The sequence below is a fragment of the Macaca nemestrina genome, chromosome 15, assembly GCF_043159975.1.
Source record: "Macaca nemestrina isolate mMacNem1 chromosome 15, mMacNem.hap1, whole genome shotgun sequence".
Lineage (NCBI taxonomy): Eukaryota > Metazoa > Chordata > Mammalia > Primates > Cercopithecidae > Macaca > Macaca nemestrina.
Genome location: NC_092139.1, coordinates 93,443,146 through 93,462,205, shown reverse-complemented (window position 1 = coordinate 93,462,205; position 19,060 = coordinate 93,443,146). Strand labels below are relative to the sequence as shown.

At 41.3% G+C, this 19,060-nt stretch overlaps 1 protein-coding gene across 4 annotated transcripts in view; it reads right to left on the bottom strand.

Annotated features, from left to right (window-relative positions):
• The window catches only part of LOC105495709 (myosin XVIIIB), a 300,538-nt gene that overhangs the window by 164,806 nt on the left and 116,672 nt on the right, over positions 1 to 19,060 (bottom strand). For all 4 annotated transcript variants that reach the window (XM_071080310.1, XM_071080312.1, XM_071080311.1 and 1 more), the window contains exon 22: positions 5,007 to 5,072. In XM_071080310.1, coding sequence (XP_070936411.1) covers positions 5,007 to 5,072 — 66 coding nt within the window. The remainder of the gene's footprint in view (positions 1 to 5,006; positions 5,073 to 19,060) is intronic.

Genomic DNA, 19,060 nt, shown 5'->3' with positions numbered 1-19,060 from the left:
GGGGGAGGGATGACAGTCCTCTTGGTCGGGAGAGGATGGGGTTGGGCTGGTGCCACCCACGGAGGTGGTGAGGGATCTAGCAGGAAACAGCTCTTGGTACACGATTTCCAGGCCGTAGCTCATCAATAATGGATGATGGCCTCTGCAGCACTCTGATCAATGCCTCCTTGGCACCCCACAGAGGCACCTTCTAGTAGACCGCAAGGAACAGGAATGAGGGAAGCTGGGACCCCAGGACTGACTGTTAGCAAAAGATCAAGGCAGAGAGTCCTGGAGGTTTGAATTAAATGCTTTTCTATGAGAACCTGAAGCTTCTGGGCCAGGCCTGCTCCTGCCGATGCGTAAGGGTAGTTCTGGTTTGCTGTGGTCGTTTTCTCATCTTCCGAGAGGCAGAGGAAAAATGCTCTTATAGTGGGATTTGAGTCAGTGACAGGGGAAGGAGTCATTTTTCTGATGCCCTTATGCTGCTTATTTCTAAAAAGAGTCCCATGTGTTTCTTTGTCACATGTGGTTTATAATCACAAAGGGGGTTTATCTGGAGACACTGGATACCTCTATATTAATTGATGACTTATCATTTAATGGATAACATTTAGGGGGCATTTACTGTGTTTTGGAACTGGACTCAACAACTACTTGACATGCAGGTAAAACGTTTTACATGCCTAATCCTATATGGTAGTTATTATGATTCTCACATTTTATGAAGGAAAAAACTAAGGCTTAAAAAAAAAAAAGGTATTTGCCCACGATCCTTTACAAGCAAGTGGTAACACCAGGATTTATTTTCCTCTATCTGACTTCAGACAAGACTACAATGATCACTGAATAGGGTGAACGTTTGCACGGCATCTACATTTTCCAAAGTGCTTTCTCCTAGGTCTCTTTTTAATACTCAAACAGCTCTATGAGGAATCTACTGGCTTAGGCAGGTTATGAAATTGACTCAAGGTTACACAATCAGTTGCCAACAAAGCTGAGACCTGAGCCTACAACTTCAGGTTTATTTCCTGCACCCATTCTCAATGTCTGTCAACATGAGGCTGCCTTTTCTCATTCATTATGATACAAGCACTTGAAGTGCGAGGTTCAATTGCAATTTGATTCCAGGTGGAACAAAGGGTCTGGATCGATTCTCCATTACCCTAAACCTATTTTTCGTAATGGAGACCACTCATCTCCAACCATCCTGCACTACGCCTTTTCTCAATGGGAAAATAAAAATCAGCACACCCAGTCAGTACTAACTCTGTTTCCTAACCCTCCATGGCTTTGCAGAACACTTCCTATCTATCAGACAGGGCCACCAAGGCCATTACTCTCATTGAAATAAAGACACGATTGGCTCATTACCTATCACATTGCTTCAATAATGACTGTATTAATTTCACAAGCTAGTGAGTCCCAAAAGCTGCTATAAAAAAAAATCAATGATCAAAGTGATGACAGCTCCAGTTCGTATATTACAATAGATGGCAGGTGCTGCCAAAACCACTATTGATTATGAAGTTTTCATTAAAAAGATAATTGGAAATAACCATACACAGAATGGGAATAAGCCTGTGCAGAATCTTATCTCAATTTCTCCCCTTTTTTTTTTCTTTTTTTCTTTTTTTTGGCCACTTAAAGAGCATACTGCCGACCAGGGCCGACTGCATGTAGAATCACACCTTTTCCACAAATGCCATGGCCCTCGGCACAAGCCTTGATAAGGCACCAGAGGCTGAAAAATCACGAAGAAAAATCTAAATTATTTGCTTTTCATGGGTCCAGCAGCTTATCAGAGGCAAACAGCGTGTAACATCCCCAAAGCCCCACCTTTAAGGAATCCACAGGGGACACAACTCTGTAAACTGTTTTTCTTCTAAAAACGTGGAAGGCCCAGGTTTTTAAAAAATCTGATATGGCAACAGCTTCCATATCTGGTACCGCTGAGGAATTAGCTCCTCTCCTCTTAGTCACGTTACAGATTAGAGGAGTTTAATTCTTTAAACATTAAAATGCTATCCTGTTTGATAAGCCTCTTGCCCCACTGACAAATGTATTCAGCAAGCAGTGGCAGACACCACCTGTTACATGACACTTTATGGATCCCTACGGTCATCTTGGGAGGTAGGAAGTAATGGCCTCATTTCACAGATGAGATAACTGAGGCTCAGGGAAGTTAAACCAGTCACTCAAGATTCACGCAGTTAGGAAGTGGTGGTGCCCGGGTGTGGACTGGGTCAGCCGATTCTCTTGTGCCCTGAGTTTCATAGCCTTCTCCATTATTACGTGCCAATCCTGCAATGCATAAGATGCTGCATCTGCCCCTAACGCTCTCAGTCTATCCCCGGCCTGGCCTCCAAAAGGACACATTGACCTTGATTTGCTCTTGACAGTTTCTCAGTCAATACCAAGTATTATTCAATAATAATCATGTTTTATTATCTGAATGTTTAGGCGTACGGACTTCTTGCTCCTGCCAGTGTAAACTGTGTGTAACGACTGTTTTCTTTCTTCTTCTGCAAGAGCTACCAGGACTATAGGCCCTGATTTTCACATTTGTAACATAACTGAGTCATTATCTAGACCAGTGGTTCTCAGACTTGAATGCACTGGAATCACCTAGAGGGTTTGTTATACAGACTGCCAGCTCTGTCCCCCTCCAGAGTTTCTGATTTACTAGGTCTGGGGTGGAGTCCGAGAATGTGTTTCTAGCAAGCTCTTGGGTGATGCTGATGCTGCTGGTCCAGGGCCCATACTTTGAGAACTGCTGGGCTAGAAGGATGAAGTTCCTGGAGATGAAGAACAATTCCCCAGATTCAGGACCGTAAAGACCTATCTGTAAAGAATATGTTATGTACAGTCATGCACTGCATAATGACATTTCAGTCAACAATAGACGCATGCATATACAACAGTGATCCCATAACCTTATAACACCATACATTTACTCTACTTTTTCTATGTTTAAATACTCAGATCCTTACCATTGTATTACAACTGCCTACGGTATTCAGTGCAGTCACATGCTGTACAGGTTTGCAGCCAGGAGCAATAGGCTGTGGCATCTACCAGGTGCGTAGTAGGCTATCCCATCTGTGTTTGTGTGAGTACGCTCTGTGATGTTCCCACATGAAGAAACTGCCTAAGCACTCATTTCTCAGAATGCATCCCCGTTGTTAAACCACACATGACCGTATTTCCATTCATAAACAATAGGACCCAGAGGGCATGGAAAAGGCCCCAGCATTTGGGCCAATGCAGGTTTGCATGGAGTCTGAACCTTTGGCTATAGATAGGACCTTGGAAAGAGGCTTATTTCCCAGGGGCACAGCTTCCTTATCTGTAAAGCAGGAACACACCTGATATCTCACAGAAGACTGTGAGTGAGGATCAAAGAACAAAACGTGAAGTTGCCTCGCATAGTACCTGGCTTGCGTGGGAGTCCAGTAACTGACAGGTTTATCCTCTCTACTGAAAAAGCCTTCAAAGACTTGAGATGCTGCAACTCCTATCAGGAGAAATTATCTTGAGATCACAGCGGAATAATAGCTTCCACCACACACCTTAGCAGGACCAAGAGGCCAGTGGGGAGACACTAGCATGTTTAGGGTGGGCCGAGGGCTGGTAGCCAGTGTATATGACTGTGAGCTCCCTGAGGAAAGGACCCGCTCTCAGGGATGCATATGATAGGGAGGGCTCCATGAAGTACAAATAGCCAATAATGCCACCCTTGCGGGCTCCTGGAGAGCAGGACCCTCCCAGCACCTCACATAGCTCCTGGAGGTGGAAGGCAATTGACAAAGGTTTCTTAGATGGCATTAGTCAACCAGTAAGTAACTAGGTGGGGGAACGTGTGGAGTAGTCTTTCTTTTGGTTTGTTCCTCTCCAGTCTTCCTTCCTTCCTTCTTTCTTTCCTTCCTTCCTTTTTTTTTTTTTTTTTTTTTTTTTTCTTTTTAGACAGAGTCTCATTCTATTGCCCAGGCTGGAGTACAATGGTGCAATCTCGGCTCACTGCAACCTTTGCCTCCTGGGTTCAAACGATTCTCCTGCCTCAGCCTCCCAAGTTGCTGGGATTACAGGCACACATCACCACGCCCAGATAATTTTTATATTTTTAGTAGAGATGGGGGTTTCACCATGTTGGCCAGGCTGGTCTCTAACTCCTGACCTCAGGTGATCCGCCTGCCTTGGCCTCCCAAAGTGCTGAGATTACAGGCGTGAGTCAACACGCCCAGCCTCTAGGTTGTATTTCTAAACTGTGTCCCTTTCCCCCGCCCCACCTCCTTGGTCCTTGAGTTTAGGATCTCCGTGCCCCACTTGCCAAACTATCAGCCATGGAACACTAGCTCCAGAAGACGGTACTGGGTATTCCACACAAACAAAAGGCGAGGGGTTCCACAGTCAAATAGTTTGAGAATCCCTAAATACCATGTTTCCCACCTGGAAAACTTCAGCGTATATAAGCATATCAGGGAAGTGTGAAACTCTGCTATAAACTTTTGAGCATATTTAGAAGAGCTTTTGGCTCAACACCAGTTTGGGAAAAGCTATTTCTGTCAACTTGAATAATCACGGGCTTTCTTCTCGAGCCCCTTCTTTCATTTCCCTTACTGCTGCTCATCAGCTATGACGATAGCTGTGTTAGAGCTGGTTGCAAAGTAGAAGTTAAAAGGCTGTGAGTGAAGACGAGCAGTTCTTCCCAGGTTTAATGGCGGCTCTTTCTGAGGCTCAGAAGGTCATCTTGAGGACCAGGATGCTAATTCTTCCAGACCACTTGGGGTCCCCAGGAGTGAAGCCTCCAATAAATGATATTTCCCAGTGTGACTTCAACCCATATTATGACATTTTATCTTCATGACCTTGTCAGATAGGCAGGGCAGAAAATCATGAGCTCTTCTTTCAGTTTGGGAAAAGGAGACATACAGAGATAATGGACAATGGAGGTAGGACAAGAATCAGGTCATCTCTGGGTCCCTGATGTGACAGGCAGAATGTTGTAAGAAAGCGGCTCTACTCACTTGGCTGTGCCCCAGAGCCACCGCCTTCTTTTCCAGATCCAGGGTCTCCAAGAGCTCCTCCACGGCCTGGGGAGAAAAGAAGAGAGAAGTTGGAGAGCAGAGAGGGTAGGAGGATCCTAAAGGGGAAAGTCTAGCTGGCTCGATGGCTGATGCGCCAGGACGGAGGATGACCCCACATGTCTGTGAGCTTCGGCTAACAGAGCCCCACCACCTCACAGAGGAAGGCGCAGATGCTGAGCACCTACTGTGTACCATCCACTCTATCTTCACGCACACACCTATTTTTTCCATCCTCCTATTTTACAGAGCAGAAAACCAAAGATACGAAATGAAATAAAAGATGCAGCTGTTAGGGAAATCAATACAGAGGTTCCTCAAATAATTAAACACAGAATTACCAGATGATCTGGCCATTCCACTTGTGTGTATATACCAAAATGAATTGAAATCAGGGTCTTAGAAGAGATATTTATACATTTATGTTCTTAGCAGCATCATTCACAATACCCAAAAGGTGGAAACCACCCAAATGTCCACTGATGGATGAATGGATAAACACGATGTGGTCTATCCATGCAATGGAATATTATTCAGCCTTAAAAAGGAAGGAAATTCTGACACATGCTACAACATGGATGAACCTCAAGGACATTGTTCCAAGCCAAAGAAGTCAGTCACAAAAGGACAAGTCCTGCATGATTCCACTTATAAATGAGGTACTTAGAGTAACCAAATTCACAGAGATAGAATAAAGAATTATGGTGGCTAGGGGGTGGAGAGAGGGGGAAATGAAGGCTTATTGTTTAATGGGTATAGCATTTCAGTTTTGCAAGAGGAAGAGCATCTTGCAGATGGATGTTGTGATAGTTGTACCACATTGAGAATATACTTCTTGCCACTGAACTCTATGCTTAAAATGGTTAAGATGGGCCGGGCGCGGTGGCTCACGCCTGTAATTCCAGCACTTTGGGAGGCTGAGACGGGCGGATCACGAGGTCAGGAGATCGAGACCACCCTGGCTAACACAGTGAAACCCCGTCTCTACTAAAAATACAAAAAATTTAGCCAGGTGTGGTGGCAAGTGCCTGTAGTCCCAGCTACTCAGGAGGCTGAGGTAGGAGAATGGCGTGAACCCGGGAGGCGGAGCTTGCAGTGAGCCATGATTGCACCACTGCACTCCAGCCTGGGCGACAGAGTGAGACTCCGTCTCAAAAAAAAAAAAAAAGGTTAAGATTAACTTTTATGTTATATATATTTTAATACATACACATACACACACACACACACACACACACACACACACACACACACACACACCAAAAACTAAAGAGGGGCTTTTTTTTTTCAAGATTACAAGTTTACACACAGGGCAGAGACAGATTCCCATTAAGTTCTTTCTGGCCACACCTATGTCTTGAACTGTAGTGCATGCCTAGTAATTCACTAAGTCCTCCTGTGACAGCCTCCCCACTCTATGCTTCTCTCATTGCACTTCCTGGTGACTGCCTCTCTCCCACAAATACTTGCTAAATAAATGACATGGTCACTAACCTCACCTGCCTGACCTACATTATGGCAGAGGAGCCTGTGTTTTCTGTACTGCACTATAGTATTATTCTTTTTTTTTTGAGACGGAGTCTTGCTCTGTCGCCAGGCTGGGATTCTTCTGCCCCAGCCTCCCAAGTAACTGGGGCTACAAGCATGTGCCACCACGCCCGGCTAATTTTTGTATTGTTAGCAGAGACGGGGTTTCACCATGTTAGCCAGGATGGTCTCCATCTCTTGATCTCATGATCCACCTGCCTCAGCCTCCCAAAGTGCTGGGATTACAGGTGTAAGCCACTGTGCCCAGCCTATAGTACTGTTCTATAGACACAATAGGAGCTCAATAGATAGGATGACTGGATGAATAAACACCCAAACCAGAGAGATTCCACAGGGAGGAAAAGTAGCCCCATGCAGGAGAAACAATTTTACTCAAAGAGATTTCTGGATGCAGCATGGACCAATCGCCATTTAATGGAATCTTCCCCTTGTCGAATAGTTGTACAGGCTTCGAAACAATCAGCCAGTGATTTGGACTCTCAGATAAACCCAGGTTGTGCCTGGTTGCTTAGTGACTGCTAATTTCCCTCCCACCCACCCTCATACCACCCCTCACTGGTCTTTCATTCACTGAAAATCGGAAAGTCTATTTTAAGAATAAACTGTCAGAAAAGTAATTGCAATGCTCAGGAAGCAAAAGGTATTATGAGGCTGGAGTAATTTAGTAAATGAGTTTCAATTCCATGGGTCAAAGGCATCACAGAAGACTTCCTAAGATTAAAAAAAAAAAAAAAAAAAAAACCCTATTAAAAGTCTAGCCCCAGACTGCAATCAGGAAGGAAGCTCCATCTTCTGACCTCCTGGAAGAACATTCCATGACACTCTTCCAAAATTTCGGTGGTTTCGCTTATCACATTTTAGCCAAACATGTTCCAAGGGAGCTGTAGGTGGTAGAAATGAATAAAACCAATATATCCAAAATATAAGGCTTTTTTTCTCTGCACAAGAAGAAAAAAACAAATAAAAAATTGACTGAAGATAAGATGGATGGATTTTTAAAAGGAAATATAAGACCAATGAAATTTTTCTAAGTGTACCTTGAAGGTAAAGTCTATGGCAGATGTTTTAGGGGGAAAAAAATCACGATCCAGAGTTAGATCCATCCGGGTTCAGATTTTGGTTTTATCACTCCATAAACTGTGTGGCCTTGGGGAAGTGCTTTACTCTGAGCCTCAGACTCCATTCAGAAAGATGGGGACAATAACAGCACCTGTTTCAGAAAATTCTGAGGCTGTGCTTGTGCAGGGCATTATATAGCACTGGGCGTGCAGTAAGCACTCAGTAAATGTTAGGAGTTATTGCATCCTCATAGTCACCTCTGTTTTGGTCAAAACCTTGGAACGGTGCTGCAAAACATGAATGAAGGCTCCCACTTCTCAGATACACTTCAAACCCTGCCAAAGCACGTGCTCAACCCACCGTAACCGAGTTTCCTTCCAGTGCAATGAAATGACTTGGCAAAGCTCACATGTTTAGGAAGTGATGGTAGGGGGTTTGAACCCAAGGAATCAGCTCCTGATCTTCTCTCCACCCTCCAATGCTGGGATCAGTTCCACCACTCACTAGCTGTGTGACCCTGGGCAGGTCTCTCCTCCTCTCTGGTCTTCAGTTTGCTTTCTACAACATGGGGTAATTACGCCTGTCTGACAAGGATGTAGTGGAGATTTAATAAGGTCATATAAGCAGCATGTAAGGGAGATATTTCCAGAACGGTGGAGGAAGGAGCTTAATAAATCCTCTCCCCCTCCCAAAACATGATAAAAATGGATAAAATTTCCAATCACCACAAATTCAATACTCTGGAAATTGGACAATGGGATACGACAAATTGAGAAGCATTTATTCAAGAAAACCTATTGGATCTTAGGTAGAAACAATGAGGCAATATTGATTCCAGGTTCTCCCACTCACCACCCACCCCAGCTCTGTCTCTCTCTCTCTCTCTCTCTCTCTCTCTGCAGTAGTCCTTCCAGGGTGAGGCAGCTCTGAAAAACAGCAGCTTTGCTTCCAGAAGGGGCTCACCTGTATGGGGCAAAGCATGGAAAAAACCCACACCTAGGAGCACTGTCAGAAACAGTAGCAATTTTGGCAGGAAACAAATGAGGAAGGCCAATGACACAGCTAAGCCTAAGGTTGTTGTCCTGATTGAGGCAAGCACTAGCCCTTAAAGAAGCCAGAAATTTAACAGGAGATACAGGAAATAGGACAGCCACAGTGGGCTTGATAAATTCCCATATATTCCTGGCTCCAGGCTAAACACAAGAACAAGAGAGACTGGAGAAGGCTCTGGCTATCTACATATCCCTATTTCTTTGAACATGAAGCCATGTGTACAGGCAGAAAATATGTGAAAGGGCCAAACAGAAAGTAGAGGCTGAAGCACAACTGGGAACTACCTGAATGCTGAATGCATTTCCCAACCCCCACATGGATCCAAAAGGATAATGGAAAAGGCTTAAATATTCAAGATGTTTGATAACAACCTCTGCTGACTCTAAGCTATGTGGACACAGGAGCAACTCCTAGGAAGTCAGCTTTAAAATAAAAACACAAATTTTTAAAAATTGGGCAGAGATATCAGTGGTTCCACATTGTGAGGACACAGATTCTGTAATTTTAGTCAAGACAAGTTATAATATTAAATGATTAAGAAAAGATCAGAATGAAGAGTTACTATAACATATCATCTAAGATGTCCAGTCTTTAGCAAAAAGGATAGGATGTGCAATAAATGTAAAATTGTGATCCAAACTAAGCGTGAGGGGAAACAGTAGAAAGTATTTTTGTGGGTTCAGAATTTGGACTTAATGGCCAAAGACTTCAAAACGGCTATTGTAAATATGTTCAAAGAACTAAAAGAAACAATGTTTAATGAATTAAAGGACAGTGTAATAATAATGACTCCTTAAATACAAAATATCAAGATAGAAATTATTTTTAAAAGGTCCAAATGGAAATTCTTCATTTGAAAAGTAAATTAACTGAAATGATAAATTCACCAAAGGAGTTCAACAACAGATCTGAGATGTCAGATGAAAGAGTCAGCAGACTTGAAAATAGATCAATAGAAATTATCCAGTTTGAAGAACAGAGAGAAACAGGAAGGAGGAAAAATAAATAAAGCCTCAGAGACATGTATGGCAAATCAAGCATGCCAATATATGTATAATAGGAGTCTCAGAAGAAGAGGAGAAAGACAAAGATTTATTTTATTTATTTATTTATTTATTTATTTATTTATTTATTTATTTATTTTTGAGACAGAGTTTCACTCTGTTGCCCAGGCTGGAGTGCAGTGGTGTGATCTCGGCTCATTGCAAGCTCCACCTCCCGGGTTCGTGCCATTCTCCTGCTTCAGCCTCCCAAGTAGCTGGGACTACAGGCACCCACCACCACGCCCGGCTAATTTTTTGTATTTTTAGTAAAGACCGGGTTTCACCATGTTAGCCAGGATGGTCTCAATCTTCTGACCTCGTGATCTGCCCGCCTCAGCCTCCCAAAGTGCTGGGATTACAGGCGTGAGCCACTGCACCCAGCAAAAGATTTTAAAAGTATGAAAAACGATGGCTAGAAACTTCCCAAATTTGACCCTCCTCCCCGCCCCCAAAAAATCTATGCATCCTAGCAGGTCATTGAATTCCAAACAGAATAAACACAAAGAAGCCACCCCAAGATTTATTATGAACTATTGAAAATCTTGAAAGCAGAAAGAGAGGAATAACTTATTGTGTAAAGAGAAGCATCAAAACAATTAGTGGCTGACTTATCTTCAGAGACAATGAAGTCCAGAATGCAGTGAGATTACATGTTAGAAGTGCTGAAAGGAAAAAACAAACAAGTCAATCAGGAATTCTGTATCTGGCAAAATTATTCTTCAAAAATGAAGGTGAAGTAAGGACCATCTCAGGTAAACAAAGGCTGAAAGAACTTATTGCTATGAGACCTGCCTTACTGTTTCACTTATATTAAAGGAAGGCCTTCAGGATGAAAGGTATCATATCACATGTAATTCAAATTCTTAAGGAACTAAAGAGCATGGGAAAATAAAAACACATAGGAAAATTAAAAATCTTCATCCTACAGAATGGGAGAAAATTTTTGCAATCTACTCATCTGACAAAGGGCTAATATCCAGAATCTACAAAGAACTCAAACAAATTTACAAGAAAAAAAAAACCCCATCAAAAAGTGGGCGAAGGATATGAACAGACACTTCTCAAAAGAAGACATTTATGCAGCCAACAGACAAATGAAAAAATGCTCATCATCACTCGCCATCAGAGAAATGCAAATCAAAACCACAATGAGATGCCATCTCACACCAGTTAGAATGGCAATCATTAAAAAGTCAGGAAACAACAGGTGCTGGAGAGAATGCGGAGAAATAGGAACACTTTGACACTGTTGGTGGGACTGTAAACTAGTCCAACCATTGTGGAAGACAGTGTGGCGATTCCTCAAGGATCTAGAACTAGAAATACCATTTCACCCAGCCATCCCATTACTGGGTATATACCCAAAGGATTATAAATCATGCTTCTATAAAGACACATGCACACGTATGTTTATTGCAGCACTATTCACAATAGCAAAGACTTGGAACCAACCCAAATGTCCATCAATGATAGACTGGATTAAGAAAATGGGGCACATATACACCATGGAATACTATGCAGCCATAAAAAAGGATGAGTTCATGTTCTTTGTAGGGACATGGATGAAGCTGGAAACCATCATTCTCAGCAAATGATCACAAGGACAAAAAACCAAACACTGCATGTTCTCACTCATAGGTGGGAACTGGACAATGAGATCACTTGGACACAGGAAGGGGAACATCACACACCGTGGTCTGTTGTGGGGTGGGGGTAGGGGGAAGGGATAGCATTAGGAGATATACCTAATGTAAATGATGAGTTAATGGGTGCAGCACACCAACATGGCACATGTATACATATATAACAAACCTGCATGTTGTGCACATGTACCCTAGAACTTAAAGTATAATAATAAAAGAAATCTTCATTTTTTTCTTTGCTTCCCTTAACTCACCTAAAAGACATAAGATTAAATAAAAGAAAATCATAAAGCTTTATTGTTGATTTTATAACATATATAGATGTGATTTGTAGTTATCCCTCAGTATCCACGGAGAACTGGTTCCAGGACCCCCAAAGGATACCAAAATCTGCAGATGCATTAGTCCTTTATATAAAATGGCATAGTATTTACAAATAACCTACTTATACCCTTCTATATACTTTATCTCTAGATTACTTATAATACCTAATACAATGTAAAATGCCATACAGATAGTTATTATATTGTGTTGTTTAGGGAATCATGACAAGAAAATAAGTCTGTATATGTTCAGTACAGACACAACCATTCTTTTTTTTCCAAATATTTTCAGTAAGTTGTTCGTTCAGTTTGTGGATGTAGAACCCACAGATACATATGGAGGGTAGACTGTGTATTACGATAGTATCACTAAGGTAGGAGGAAGACACGAGCTATATTGGAGCAAAGGTTCTATATTTTCCCAGAATTAAGTTAGTATTAATCTGAAGTGCAGCCTCTTGAATTACAAAACATACTGTAATCCATAGAACAATCACTAGAAGGGGTAGTCAAATGGACCCCTGGAAAATATCTAGTTTACACAAAAGAAGGAAGTAAAGGAGGAGAGGACCAAAAGAAGGTGTGAAGCCCACATAGAAAATAGCAAAATGTCATGTGTAAATTATATTACAGATCAATATATTGAACACCTTAATAAAAAGGCAGAGATTGTCAATTTGGATTTTGCAAAAAGAAGATTCAACTATATACCATCTGTAAGAGTTGCAGTTAAATGCAAAGATAGGTTGGAAGGGGGGAAATGAAATAAGATCTATCATGCAAACACTAAACATAAGATAGCTGGAGTGACTATACTATTATCAGACAAATTTTGTTTTAAATTTTGTTTAAAATTGAAAACAAAAATCATCACTAGAAAGAAAGGGAGACATTTTATAGCAATAAAGGGTTAATTCATCCAGAAGATACAGCATTATAAATATGTCTGTACCTAACCACAGAGCCCCAAAACACGTGAAGCAAAAATGCATAGAATGACAGCATAAATAGAAAATTTAACAGTAATAGTTGGAGAGCGTAATACCTGACTCTCAATAATTTACAGAACAATTAAACATAAACGATAGCAATATGCCAGGCACAGTGGCTCACACCTGTTGTCCCAGAACTTTGGGACACTGAGGCCAGAGGATTCCTGGAGCCCAGGAGGTCGAGACCAGACTGGACAACACAGTGAGACCCTATCTCTAAAAAACAAAATCAGCCAGGTGTGGTGGCATATGCCTGTAGTGTGAGTAACTCAGGGGGCTGAAACAGGAGTATCACTCGAGCCCAGGAAGTCAAGGCTGCAGTGAGCCATAATCGTGCCACTGCACTCCAGCCTGGGCAACAGAGCAAGACACCGCCCTGTCTCAAAAAAAAAAGAAAAAAATAGCAATGATATATAAGACTTGAACTATACTATTAACCAAATCGCCCCAACTAACATCTATAGACAACTCAACAACTGAAGAATACATGTTTTTTACAAGCACACCTTAAACACTTTCCTAGATATATAATATTAGGCCATAAAATAAATCTCAATAAAACAAACAAACAAAAATAAATGTAAAAGTACTGTAATCATATCAAATATGTTCTCAAACTAAAACAGAATTAAATTAGAAACCAACAAGAAAACAGGTGAGAAAGTTCCAAATATGTAGAAATTAATACACTTCTTAATAAACAATGGGTCAAAGAAGAAATCACACTAGGAATTAGAAAATATCTTGAACTAAATGAACATTTTTATGTAATGCAGCCAAAGTAGTACTTTGAGGAAAATGTATGCTTTAACCATGTATATTGGAAAAGGAGAAGGATTTTGAATCAATAATTTGAGCAAGATTCCATTTTAAGAAACCAGGAAAAGTAGAGAAAACTAAACTCAAATCAAGTGAAAGGAAGGAAATAATATAGAGTAGAAATCAATAGAAGACAATAGAACCAAAGAAAACAGAAAAACAACAGAGAAAAAAATCAGTGAAATCAAAAGTTTGTCCTTTGAAAAGATAAAATTGACAAAGTTTATTTACACTGACCAAGGAATAAAGAGGCAGAAAGAAAGAGATGCTACTAATTAGCACAGTCAGACCAATAGAATGAATTTAGATTATGAAAATAAACTCTTTATTTACGGCCAATAAATATTTGACAAAGGTTCCAACACAATTCACTGGGAGAAATAATAATAGTCTTTCCAACAAACGGTACTGGGACAATTGAATATTCATATGCAAAAAAATGAATGTAGGCATGTATGTTACACTGTACACAAAATTAACTCACAACAGATCAAATGTCTACATGGAGGAGCTAAAACTACAAATCTTCTAGCGGAAAATGAGAGAATATCTCTGTAACCTAGGGGTAGGTAAAGAGTTCTTAGATATGAAAAAAGCACCAGTCACTTAAAAAATTAGTAAACTGAACTTCATAAAAATTAAAATCTCCATGCACCACTATGAAAATGAAAAGACAAGCCACAGGCTGGAAGAAAATATTTTCAAAGATACATCTGATAAATAATTATGTCTAGAACAAATAAAGAACTACTACAACTCTATAAGATAAACAGCCTAATTAAAATGGGCAAAAAAAAAATAGAGATTTCACAAAAAAAGAGATAAAGTAGCTACTAGGCACATGCAAAAAAAAAAAAAAAAAAGTCAACATCATTAGGGAAAATGCAAATTAAAACCACAATGAAATGCCGCTTTGTATACAACAGGATGGCTTAAATCAAAAAGGCAAACAATTCCAAGTATTGATAAGGATAGAAAGTGAAACCCTCATACATTGCCAGCGAGGATGAACAATGGTAGAGCCACTTTGAAAAACAACTTGACAGTTTCTTTAAAAGTTATATTTAAAAGTTAAACATAAATTTACCATATAACCTAGCAATTCTCCTCCAAGAATGCACCCAAAAGAAGTAGAAACACATTTTTACACAAAGACTGATGTGCAAATGGTTCACAACATCCTTTTTCATAATAGTCAGAAAATCAAAAACTATTCAAATGTAGTCTAGAGATGATCATTTGATTAAATATCTACTACTATTAATCAAAAAATATTTTATCTTAATTATTTGAGGTTTCTAAGGCAAAGATTAAAGCCTTCATTGTATAGCAGGGGCATTAAAATCCATAGAAATAGTAGAATTTTACTATTTTTACAACAAAATCGTAATTGATTATATTTATTATTTATTCTGTATATATGAAAGTCACCATGTCAATATCTTAAATTACTCAATCTTCCTATCAAGAGTATTAGAGACTATTAGTATGCCATTTTAAGATAATAAAACTAAGTCAAAGAAGGGCCGAGTGACTTGTCAAATGTCACACAGCCAGTGAGCAGATTAGACACCATACGTGCTCAGAAAGCCAGACTCCAGAATCTGTATCCTTAACCTGTTAAGCTATCCCACCTCGAATTCACAAACGGTAAGATTCATTCAATGAAGCAGCCCAGGCATTGAGCATAGATGGGTCATCGTCTTCACTGTAAGTCAACATTACACCTCAGCAAACATGGCTCTTGGCAAACCTGAGATCTCTCCGCCTTAAGTATGAATATTCCAATAGCCTGTGTCAAATTGAGCCCAGATTTCGGGGTCTAATAGATTTCAGTCACATCCAACCCACAGCCCCCACTTACACCGTTCCATTGTTTCCTAGAATTTTGCAAAGAGCTTTCTCTCCAATGTTGAAGAAGAGTGTACCCAAAAAGCATATGGGCTGACACCTCACATTTAGCTGTATATGCCAGACACGCAGAGACTCCAGAAATGATGAAGAGCCATAGCTGCAAAGTGCTTCCCCAACTCACTCCTCAATGAACAGCTTGATATGAAGAATCTGTGTCTATGGAATAGGACGCTTATCCTGTGAACCATTTGGCTGCCGTTCATATAGCACCTGCCCCCATGAAGCCCACACCATGGTCCAATGGCTTCCATATGTTGAGCTCCTACAATGTACCAGACACTTTGCCATGCCATACTATATGTTGCCAATGGTCATACATCTATCAAGTATCAAGGGCGTGGATTCATAGAGAGAGACAGGAAGAAGACACAATTTGAACTCAAGTCTATCTGACTCTAAATCACATACTTTAACCACTGAGCCTCTCTCACAAGTGGCCAAATCATTCCATAAGGGTGCTAACTGTGTCTGTTTTTTAACTATTTATGCTCAAGGCTATAAATGAAATGCCTGGAAAAAGGCAGAAACTATCCAAAAACCAAATGCACATGCACATACCAATGTAATTGGGTTGATTAAAATTAAGTGGAAAACATGTAAAATAATTAAAACAATAGACCCAGCTCACAGTGTGCGGTGGTTCACACCTGCAATCCCAGCACTTTGGTAGACCAAGGTGGCTGGATCATCTGAGGTCAGGAGTTCAAGACCAGCCTGGCCAACATGGCGAAACCCAGTCTCTACAAAAATACAAAAACTAGCCAGACGTGGTGGCGCGTGCCTGTAGTCCCCAGCTACTCAGGAGGCTGAGGCAGGAGAATTGCTTGAACCCAGGAGGCAGAGGTTGCAGTGAGCCGAGATAGCACCGCTGCACTCCAGCCTGGGCGACAGAGCGAGACTCTGTCTCAAAAAACAAACAAAACAACAGACCCAAACTGGAGGGAGACAGCAAGGTGAACAAGAAAGGGATGATGAATAAATTTCAGGAGCAAAGGTGGTGGGAGCCCCTGAATAATTATTCAGCACCTAGACAGCAGACAGTTTCCTCTCTGGCCATGGGCTCATAAGGGTTTCCTCCCAGCAGATAAAGACTCTTGAGATGAATTCACAGGAAACTGGGAGTGTCCACCAGGGTGGGAGACAGAATAACAGTGGCCGCCTTCGAGAAGATGGATTGGCAGCCCTTAATTATGTTCTTCAGCTCAAGTCCTCAGGGACAGAGATTTTGCCGGCTAAAATCAATCAACATTGTAGACATTCTGCGGGGAGGAGGGTAGGCCCAAGGGTTTCCTCACATCGATCAGAGACTTGGCAACTCCTGCTTCAGCAGCAGAAAAATGGAAGGGACCAGAATCTGGGACTTAGCCAAGGTGAGTTGAAAGAGCGTCTTCACTGACCTGCCTGAAATTCCACCCTTGTATTCACTCTATGTAGGCTTCGGTGTAGGTTAAAGCATCATCTAACCAGAGGGAGTAGCCTGGGAGACAGGAATGGAACCGAAGATGATTAGAGGGAGAAGACAGGGTCATTTGGGAGGCTTCAGTATGTGCCTGGGTGTCTAGAGGAGACAGGGGACCCTGGAATAGCCAGAGGTCAGCATGAGGACACTGCTTCCTAAAGAGGACCATGGAATGGGCAGCATGGACTTCGCTTCCTTCATAATTTTGCTGAAGCCAGTCCAAGTCATAAAAATCAGGTCTGCTATGCCATGCACCTGCTGAAACCCTTCAGAAGAGCATCGCTGAACACCTGATAAAGCCCAGACTCTCCAGCTTGGCTAACAAGAACCCAGAATTTGCTTCTGTTAAAGTCCTCAGCCCCTTTTCTTGGCACTTGGCATCTTTTATGCTCCAGCACCATGAAACTATCTATGCACCTCCGTGACTCCAGATCTTTGCAATCCTGTACCTAACATGAGAATGTCCGGTAACCCTCCTCCTACTCAGTTCCTCCAGATAGTTTCACAGACCTCATCTCAAGCATCACCTACTTCTGAGATGTCTTCCTTGAGTGCCCCGCTCTCACCTCCCTTGGAAACATCAAATGTTTTAGTGGCATCTCCTGGGGTGTACGAAAGCCAGCTCTGTATGGAAGTTGCTGGTGCCTAGCACAGGATCTGGTGAAAAGCAGGCACTTGGTTAAAGTTGGATGAAATTAATGATAATTATTTAAAGTTAATATCCATGAATGGCATGTCCTGTAACGAACTGCACTAAATACTTTGCCTGCCTTCAGAGGGTTTCCATTCAAGTCCTGTGTGAACATGAAAAGATGCTCAACACCCCTAATCATGAGGGAAATGCAAATCAAAACCACACTGAGACACCATCTCATACCCATTAGCATGGCAACTATCAAAAAACAAAACAAAAAATAACATGTTGGCAAGAATGTGGAGAAATTGCCATCCATATGCAGTATTGGTGGAAATGCAAAATGGTACAGCTGCTATAAAAAACTGTATGGCAGCTCATTGAAAAATTTAAAATAGAATTACCATATGATCCAGCTATTCCACTTCTGGGTATATACCCCAAAAAACTGAAAGCAGGGTCTCACCAGGGCCTACTGGAGGGTAAAGGGTAGGAGGAGGGTGAGGACTGAGAAACTACCTATTGTGTACCATGCTTATTATCTGGGTGATGAACTTGTCTGTACACCAAACCCCTGTAACATGAAATTTACTTCTATAATAAACCTGCATGTGCACCTCCCCTGAACCTAAAACAAGAGTTTAAAAAAAAGAAAGTAGGGTCTTGAAGAGATATTTGTACATTCAACCCAGTAACCCCATTACTGGGTATATAGCTAAAGGAATAGAAATCATTCTTTTGTAAAGACACATGCACATATATGCTCATTGTAGCACAATTTGCAATAGCAAAGACATAGAATCCCCCTAAATGCCCATCAGTGACAGACCAGATCAAGAAAATGTGGTACATAGACACTATGGAATACTATTCAGTCACGAAAAAAAGAGTGAGATGACATCCTTTGCAGAAACATGAATGGAGCTGGAGGCCATTATCCTTAGCAAACTCATGCAGGAAGAGAAAACCAAATATCACATGTTCTCACTTATAAGTGGGAGCTAAATGATGAGAGCAGACAGACACATAGAAGGGAACACCCCACACTGGAGCCTGTTGAAGGGTGCAGGATGGGAGGAGGGAGAGAATCAGGAAAAACAACTAATGGAGGGAGAGAATCAGGAAACACAACTAATGCGTACTAGGCTTAACACCTGGGTGATGAAATAATCTGTACAACAAACCCCCATGACACAAGTTTGTTACAACAAACCTGCATTTGCACCCCCAAACTTAAAATAAAAGTTAAAAAGGAAACAATGGAATCAACCCAAACATCCACTGACAGCTGAATGGACAGGTAAAATAAGGTATACATCCACAATGGAGTATTTTTCAGCCTGAGGAAGGAAATTCTGATACATGCCACGATGTGAATGAACCTTGAGGACATTATGCAAAGTGAAATTAACCAGTCACGAAAGGACATATGCAGCATGATTCTACTTCTGTGATGGACTTAGAATAGTCAGATTTATAGAGACAGAAAGCAGAACGATGATGGTCAGAG